The 8,120-nt window shown below is 61.8% G+C and overlaps 3 protein-coding genes across 3 annotated transcripts; all 3 read left to right on the plus strand.

Moving 5' to 3' along the window:
• Positions 1 to 475: 475 nt before the first annotated feature.
• Positions 476 to 2,245, plus strand: LDBPK_100430 (dihydroxyacetone kinase 1-like protein; the record flags this gene model as incomplete). Its single annotated transcript, XM_003858834.1, has 1 exon — positions 476 to 2,245. One exon carries the CDS (start codon positions 476 to 478, stop codon positions 2,243 to 2,245), a length of 1,770 nt encoding a protein of 589 aa, XP_003858882.1.
• Positions 2,246 to 4,219: 1,974 nt separating this feature from the next.
• On the plus strand, positions 4,220 to 5,662 carry LDBPK_100440 (hypothetical protein; the record flags this gene model as incomplete). The annotated part of the gene is made up of 1 exon (XM_003858835.1): positions 4,220 to 5,662. One exon carries the CDS (start codon positions 4,220 to 4,222, stop codon positions 5,660 to 5,662), a length of 1,443 nt encoding a protein of 480 aa, XP_003858883.1.
• Positions 5,663 to 7,354: 1,692 nt separating this feature from the next.
• On the plus strand, positions 7,355 to 7,840 carry LDBPK_100450 (hypothetical protein, unknown function; the record flags this gene model as incomplete). The annotated part of the gene is made up of 1 exon (XM_003858836.1): positions 7,355 to 7,840. One exon carries the CDS (start codon positions 7,355 to 7,357, stop codon positions 7,838 to 7,840), a length of 486 nt encoding a protein of 161 aa, XP_003858884.1.
• Positions 7,841 to 8,120: the final 280 nt, after the last annotated feature.

Below are 8,120 nucleotides of genomic sequence, written 5' to 3' on the forward strand. Positions count from 1 at the left end.
CGTGAGCCACCCCGAGGGGTGCACGAGGCTGCGACCGGCACAAGGGCAGCGCACTGTGAGGCGGTGTGCGGGCAACGCGTGAAGCAGAAGCCGTGCGCAGGTAGCGGGGGCGGCGCATGTGCTGTAACCCGTGTGTTCACGGCTGCCTCGCAGCACGTGATTGCGTCTGTGGCAGGGCGGTGCGTTGTGGTGAGGGGCCGGGAGAGGGCACGAGTGAACTCGTGTTGTATGACGGAGAAGCGGACACACGTTGCCAAGATGGCGTTCTCCCCTTGTGTCCCTCGCAGGTTCCCTCGATTTTGTGTTTGCAAGCTAGGAAAAGGCCTTGCGTTCCTCTCCTCTCCTCTCGTCTCGTCTCTCTCGTGAAAGGATATGTGGTCGTCCCTCTCACGCCACGATTCCCGTCATCCTCTCCCCCACCTCACCTTCGAAACGGAACTCAGCCCCGTCTTGACAGGCGAGCCCGTCCTGCAAGATGTCCGCCGTGGTGCCGAAGTTTATCGATGAGCCCAGCAGCGTCGTGGCGGTTGCTGTGGACGGCCTCTGTGAGCTGAACAACCGTGTGAAGAAGATAGAGAACACCAACGTTGTCGTCTCCTGTTGCCTAGATCCGACCAAGGTCCTGCTGCTCTGTGGCGGCGGCTCCGGCCACGAACCGGCTCACTCTGGGTTCGTCGCTAAGGGCTGGCTGAGCGCGGCGGTATGCGGAAGCGTCTTCGCCTCCCCGCCCACGGCGCACGTGAGGGCCGGCATAGAGTACCTGGCCAAGCTCCAGGGACCTGATGGTCCAGGTATCCTCGTCATCATCAAAAACTACGCTGGCGACATTCTCAACTTCGAGTACGCCGTCCGCCAAGCCCGTGCAGAGGGGATTCAAGTCGAAACGGTGCTGGCAGCCGATGATGCGGTGTTCGGCACTAAAGATGTACAGAAGCGTCGCGGTGTGGCGGGATGCTGCCTCCTCTACAAAATTCTCGGCGCTGCTGCGGAGCGTGGTTTGTCGCTGACGCAGCTGAAGGCGCTCGCTGACCGCGTCTCACGCAACATGCGATCCATCGGTGCCTCGCTCTCGTCCTGCTCGCTGCCGGGCAACCCGGCCTCGTCTGTGATGCCCTCCGGAACGGTTGAGGTGGGGCTGGGTATCCATGGAGAGAAGGGACTCTTCCAGATCCCCTTCCAAGGCGCGGCGTCCCTCGTCCACTTCCTCATCGGGATTCTGATGGGCAAGGGAGAAGTAGGTGCTCCCGGCAAGACCACCGCCATCCACGCCGGTGTCAAGGCGCTCTTGCTGGTGAACAACCTGGGTGGGACAACGGACCTGGAGATGTCTACTCTTGCGCACCACGCCTTGCGCGAACTTGCCGCCGCGCAGCTCACTGTTGTTGGAGTGCACAGCGGACGCCACATGACATCGTTAGACATGCACGGCTTCTCGCTGACGCTGCTCGTAGTCGAGGACGAGAGGGACCTGGAGTTTATGCTCAACACGAACGCGTTGCAGAAGCCGCTCATGAACTTCCACGCGCCGCAGTTAAGCGGTGCGACGGTTCCGGGGCCGCTCACTGCGCTGCAGCTGGCACGGCAAGAGGCGGAGGCAGCAGGGCGCGCGGCAGCCACGCCGACCGGCAGCCCCCTCTGCGCCGCCGTGCAGCGCGTCTTCGAGAAGCTCATGACGATGGAGACCTACTTCAACGGCCTGGACGCGGAGGTAGGCGACGGCGACCTCGGCAGCGGCGTGCATCGCTCGGCAATGGCGGTGCTGGAAATGCTGCCTTACCTGCCGTGGGAGGCCGACGTGCGGCGGACCTTCACGCTCATCTCCAAAGCCGTCGCCGACGCCTTCGCCGGCACCTCTGGCCCGCTCTACGGTGCGCTGCTCATCGGCGGCGGGAACGCCGCGGCGCAGGCGCTGAAGAGCGGCGGCGCAGTTGAGGCGGTGCGCGCGGCACTTGCGCACGGAAGCCACGATGTGCAGGAGCTCAGCGGCGCGCGCCAGGGCGATCGCACGATGGTGGACGTGCTGGAGGGCATGCGCGTGTGCCCGGCCGTCGCAGCGGCGGCGACGATGCCGGAGCTGCTCAAGGCGTGCCACGAAGCGGCGCGGGCGGCCGCCGACGCGACGGCGCTGCTTCCCGCCCAGCTCGGCCGCAGTCGCTACATGGAAGGAAAGGAGGTCGGCAAGAAGGACCCGGGCGCGGAGCTCGTGGTGGCCTGGGTCGAGGCGCTTGCCTGGGAGAGCAGCTGATCGGGAAGCCTGTCAATGTATATGTACGATTCGCATGCTGTAAGTGTTATGTGACTGTTAGTCTGCCGTCATGTAGAGGTAGAGATGTCTTTGGGGATGTTTGCTCTCCTTCACATACCCTCGCTTCTGATCGGTTACGCGGAGGAGTGTATGGCACTTCTACTTGGGTATATCGCCGGCGCCACCGCGTCTCGCTCCTCCCCTCGCCTCTTGCATTCTCGTCTTCTGATTTCTTGTTTTGTGGCGTGGCGGCTGCCTCCACACCGTCTATGCTGCCTTGTCGGCCTCACAGTGGGGGTGGCGGTGGGGCGGCGAGGAGACGAGCCAAATACGCGTCCACCGCCGGCCCCCTCCCCTTCTATCTCGCGTGCATCAGCTTCGTTATTGCGTGTCTACTCAATCTTCCTGCGCCATGCGGCCCTCTCCTGCTCCGTAGCACACAGTCGCGTTGCTCTTGTCCTGTCTCTTGGCGTTTTTGTTTTCGCCGTTGTTCATATTGTGTGTCTGTGTACCTGTTTACATGTCGGTGGTTGATGGTTACGCTTTCAGGGCGGCCGGATCATCTCCCCGCTTCACGCACACTCCTGTCCTTTCTTCGTTCGAATATCTGCGAAACACCTTCCCCCTAAACCCTCCCCCCGTCCCCTCCCGCAGCCAATCACCACCCGCGTGCTGGCGTGTGCAACCCCCAGCACGCGGTACAATATAAACAGAGTATAGAGAGAGAACGAAAACGCGCGCTCTCTCTTTGGGACTCTGTGTGCGTGTGTGCGTGTGCGTGTGCGTGTGCGTGTGTGCGTGTGCGTGTGTGCGTGTGTGCGTGTGTGCGTGCGTGTCCGCTTCCTAAAAGACGTGTTCCTCTTCTCGCGCGCACCCCCCCACATCCCTGCTCAGAGAGGAGGGTAGGCGGCCGCCGCAGCCTGCGCAACGCCATCGCTTCGTCTCCCTCTCCCTCTTGCTCCTTGTGTTTTGTTTACGGAGTTTTGTGTGGAGGGGTGCGTCTTTCATGTACTCGAGACTGTCCTCGTTCCTCATCGCTTGCGGGGGGAGGGTAGTGGTGGGGATGAGGTCGTCTTGGGGCCTGCGCATGCCAGAGACAGAGAGGGCGGGGTGCAGAAGACGATGAAGGGATGGCGCTTCCGCGGCACAAAAGCGAAGTGTGTGCGGACCTGCGCGGGAGCACAGGGAGAGATGGAGGGACGGAGAAAGACGGCCCCATCCACCCTTCCTCCTCTTGAGGGGTTTGGCGGGTTGCCGGCACAGCGCACCCAAAGAAGAAGGGTATGGCGCTTCCCGTGCGCCAGTAGATGTGTTCATTGGTTGTGGGTGCCTCCCACGTCCCCAGCCCGCTCCTCTGCAGTCGGACGTGGCGCGCGTCACCCCACCCCCTGCTGTTATCATTGGGTTCGTCGGAAGAAAAAACGAATGGCACAAAAAGAGAAAAGAGAAGAGCGCGAAGGATGCCTTCTGTGGCGTCACGCCTCTCAAGGGAAGAGGCGTCGCACGTTGCACTGCAGTCCGGGTCAGCACTCGCCCTATTCTCCAAAGGCTCACGCTCCGATGTTTCTTCCGTTCCCTGTTGTGTCGCCCGGACACCTGTGTTGTGAGCTGCCACTTGAACATGCGTTCTTCCGGTGATAGGGGTTCGCGGAAAAGGGAAGCACACCGCAGGGGCTTCCCTCCCCCCTCCCCTCCCTGCCTCATCTCTCTCTTTCTCTGGCTGCGTGCCCTCCTTCTGTCTTCTGTTTTCCTCTCATCCAGCGTGTCCCACTGGACAATGTGTGGCACGCGCACACCCGCGCAAGCACGGAGAGCGGCGCACACTCAGCACCAAGAATTAGAGAAGAGACTTGACACACACTAAACGAAACGTCTGTGCATAGAGTCCTTTGCTTTCGCGCAGCCTTCACAATTTCAGCAGCAGCGGCACTGTTTTGTCTCTGTGTGTGTGAATGTGTCTGACGGGGTGTTGTCATGCGTCGTGTCTGCACTCCACCTCACGGTCTCGGCGAGGGTATTCAGGAACCGGTACCCCACAAGAAAGCGAATAGAAACGCCGTTGTTCCCCTCGATGTAGTGACATCGCCGCCACCGGCGCAGGCAGAAGGTCAAGAGCACTCATCACCGTCGTCAGTGATGCTCTCCTGCAGCAGCAACGACGCAGAGTTGTTCTGTTTTCCTCACCTCAATGGAGATGCAGCCCCCACATCGCCACCATCGCAACCGCCCTTGACGCAGGAGCGACTCCTGGCGCTGCAGCAATCTGCGTCGGACCGCAATCTCGTAGCATTGGCACCTGCGACTACGACGGCACTGAGCACCAGCGAACGACGTACGGGCACTACGGTGTTGGGTGCCACTCATCTCGGTGGCGACACCGATCAGGTCATCAGGCAGCGCCAGGAGCGGGTGATGTCGTGGTTAGCCGGTTCGTCTACAGCCCCTAACCCCCCGCTAGACAATGCGGACGATGGCGCCATCGACGCAGCACTTCGCGGCTCGGGAGTACCTGACGGGTCACACACACCTCCCCGGCTAGTGGCCGCATCCGTTCTCGCTCCTGATGTCGCCTCTGCGGAGCCCCTCTTGCCCTCTTATGCAGGCTCTGCCGGCGTGGTCCTCCGCTCTCCGACTTGCATCGAGCGATCCTCGCATTCGGCTGTGGTGCCGGTGTGGTGCGCGCACGACACCCGAGCGCAGGCATGCTACTCTGCCGCCGAGAGAGTCGAGGAGGGCGACGACAAGACATCATCAGCTGCACGGAGCGCGCCTCTGCGACAGACAAGGTTGCTGGAGAGCAGCCGCAGTTGCAGCGGCGCGTGCTGCACGCCCCCTCGCTCGTCACCACACCCGTGGAGTCCGTCGGCGCTACACACGTGCGACGCACAGGGGGCACCGGTAACTGCGTCAGACTGGCCGACAGTTTCCATCGCTCGAGACTCGCCGAGGCATACACCAACGCCTCTGGCCTCGGTGCTGTTGCCTTTCCCGACTTCTCCGACACCGCGGCGGCTGTCCGTTGTATGCGAATCGACGAAGGACTGCTTCGCCCCATCCCCAGCTCTGTCAGGGGCCTTACGCGATGCAAGGAATCGAGTAGCACGGCGGGAGCCGCCGCTGGCTCTCTCCGTCCAGGAAGCTGTCACGGCCGCCTCCGCACCGCGCGCCACCAGCAGTCACGGCGACGGTGAAGACCCTACCGCTCTGCGGGTGTGCGCGCTCTCCGGCCGCACGCTGCGGGTAACGGCAGACCGGCGGTCGAGCGTGGCCGTGCTGGCGCAGCGCGTGGTTCAGTACCTGAAATTGCGAGGAGCACAGGTGCAGCTGAAGTACGCCCAGACTGGCCTTGTATTCGACGCGGGGACATCGGACATCAGCGGTGTCGAGACCTGCGACGGCGAACATGCGACTCTGTGACCTCCCGGAGTTTCAATCTTCCGACGTGCTTATTGTGCTCCTCCGGGCACAGCGGGGCGAGCCATCACCGTTGGCGCTCTTACCGCCTCGACTGTCGGCGGCCGGGTGGCTAGCGGGCCGTTCCCCTTCTCCTAGGCCCTCGTCGGCGCCGTTTCCAGTGCGCCTGTCTCGCCGTCATGCCACCGCAGCGAAACGCGCACGCCAAGGCGCGCTGGCGCCGTCGCTGCCGGCCCTCACCATCGCAGAGTCACCGCCCCCTCTGGTCAGTGGGCATAGAGCTCGTGGTCTATGTGGCGCTGCTTCTGTGCCGCCGCTGAAGCCTGAGCCGGCGTCTCTGGTCGAAGCAGCTCTGGCACCCGCTGTGCCCGGCTCATCACACCCTCGCGCGGTGGTGCATCTTCCGTCTTACACCCGAGAGAGGGGAAGCACAGGCGCCATGACACCGGGATGTGCTAGTTGATGGCACAGCCGATGTCCGTCGTGTCGCAGGCGCTGACAACCGCGCCTGCTGGGCGCGGGGTTGTGGTCTGTCAGCCAGGCGGCCGCGCAGCCTGCTGTTAGCACGTTTGCGGCGAACGACCCGGTGTGCGAGAAGGTGGGGCGCACGTCCGCTAGTTCCTATGACTGCTTCCTCCCCCTCTTGGACAGATCACGAGCACGCCGCATGTAGCGCAGCAGCATTCGCCGAAGTCGGAAATGTGGCTGTGCGGCACCGCCGTTTTCTTTGTTCTTGTTGCGGTTTGGGGGAGCAGAGGCGTCCGTGAACGTCACGATGCGTTCCTGCCTTGCCCGTTGTCTTCTTTTTTTTTGAAAGAGGGGGCTACTTGTTGTGGCTACTGCTGCTTTTCTGTCCCGCTTGCCTCTCCACTCTCTGTTCTTCTTTCTTGTCTTTTTTTTTGCCGGGGATGAGGAGTTGGGGTGGCTGGCAGGGAAAGGGACGTTGTTTCGCCGACTCTCACTTCTGGAGCGCTCGAGGTGTACCGTGGAGAAGGTGTCGCACAAGCCCCTCCCCACCCGTCTCTCTCTCCGTCTGTGGATGCGTGTGTGTGTGTGTGTGTGTTCCTCCCGATGCGTTTTCATAAGGGCACCACAGCGGCGTTCTCGCAGACGCTGAAGACGTCGGCACATGTATGAGACGGGCTACTGACGAAACAGAACCCAGAGGCGGTGTAAGCCCTGCTCACGTCGAGGCGCGTAGTGGGAGACCTGCCCACGCCCCAGCGCAATAAGCGGGATTGCCTGTGTTGTCCTTCCTCTTCCGCCGATTCGCCCCTTCCCTCCCAACTCTTTATCTCATCCTTCCTGTCCTCTGACCCTTCTCGAGCTCCAACGTTGACAGCTGCGAGTGATACAACGCGTATCGCAGAATACCGCCCCTGCCTGCCTCTGGTCCTTGTCGCGCCGCACATCGACTAACAGGCAGTCTCTGTATCACCGACGCACGACTCACCTGCGCGCCATCGCATCCATACACACGGACGACTCATCTATAATCGTGTCAGTCTGCGCTTTACTTTATGTTTTCTTGTTTCTTTTCGTTGTTGTCGTTTGGGCGCAGGCAACCACTCGTGGCGCAGCTGCGCATCTGATCCGCTCGCGCGGGTTGGCGACTTATCGTCTTTGCCCAACCCACTCATATCTCAGCGCACCGAACTCGCCAAGGGAAACGAACCACTCGCGCATAGAACCGGAATGCCGTGTCCACCTGGAAGTGGTCTGGCTGTTGCGCTGGCAATCAGCTTCGGCACCATCGTCTTCCTCGGCGGCAGCTTCCTGTACGAGTGGTACACGCAGCGCAGCGAGGGGGGGCAAGCGAAGGAGGCTGAGACGGGCTACTACCGCCTGCCACCGCCCAAAGACTGCGCCGCGGCGTGTGCGAACGCGATCGAGGAGGATCTGCTGGAGCAACGCCTGGAGTTTGGGGGCGGTCTCAGGCGGCAGGATGAGTACAGCAGCGGTCGCCGCAGTCGCCGTGGGATGTGCGTGTGCTGCTTTGAGCGGCGGCAGCGGTTCATGTTTGTGCTGTGCCGCCACATCTGCCTCTGCGAGCCCTGTCTCATGCAGGCTGCCCGCACCTACGAGGAAACGGTGTTGTTCGGAGCGTTTGATGGCCCGGTGAAGATGCCGTGCCTTGTGTGTCGCAAGGTCAGCTACATTGTGAAGATATTTGCATCATAGAAGGGCATCCCAATGCAAGTGTGCGTCTTCGTACGTGGGTGAGTTGGGAGGTACAGATGCAGGGTGCGGCGTGTCGGCGGTGGGGGTAGGGTGGGGAGCGTATTCTGTAGTGTGTGTTGCCAGTGCTCATGCATCACTACACCGGACGCGAACGCACCCGTCAATCCTCCTCCTCCTCCTCCTCCTCTCTCTTATCCGTGCCACTGTTTTCCATGATCCTCTTTTTTTTGTTGCTTCAAATGATCTGCTCACTCTCGCGCTTCTTTCCCTCTCTCTCTCT

Source organism: Leishmania donovani, chromosome 10, assembly GCF_000227135.1.
Source record: "Leishmania donovani BPK282A1 complete genome, chromosome 10".
In the NCBI taxonomy this organism is placed as follows: Eukaryota; Euglenozoa; class Kinetoplastea; order Trypanosomatida; family Trypanosomatidae; genus Leishmania; species Leishmania donovani.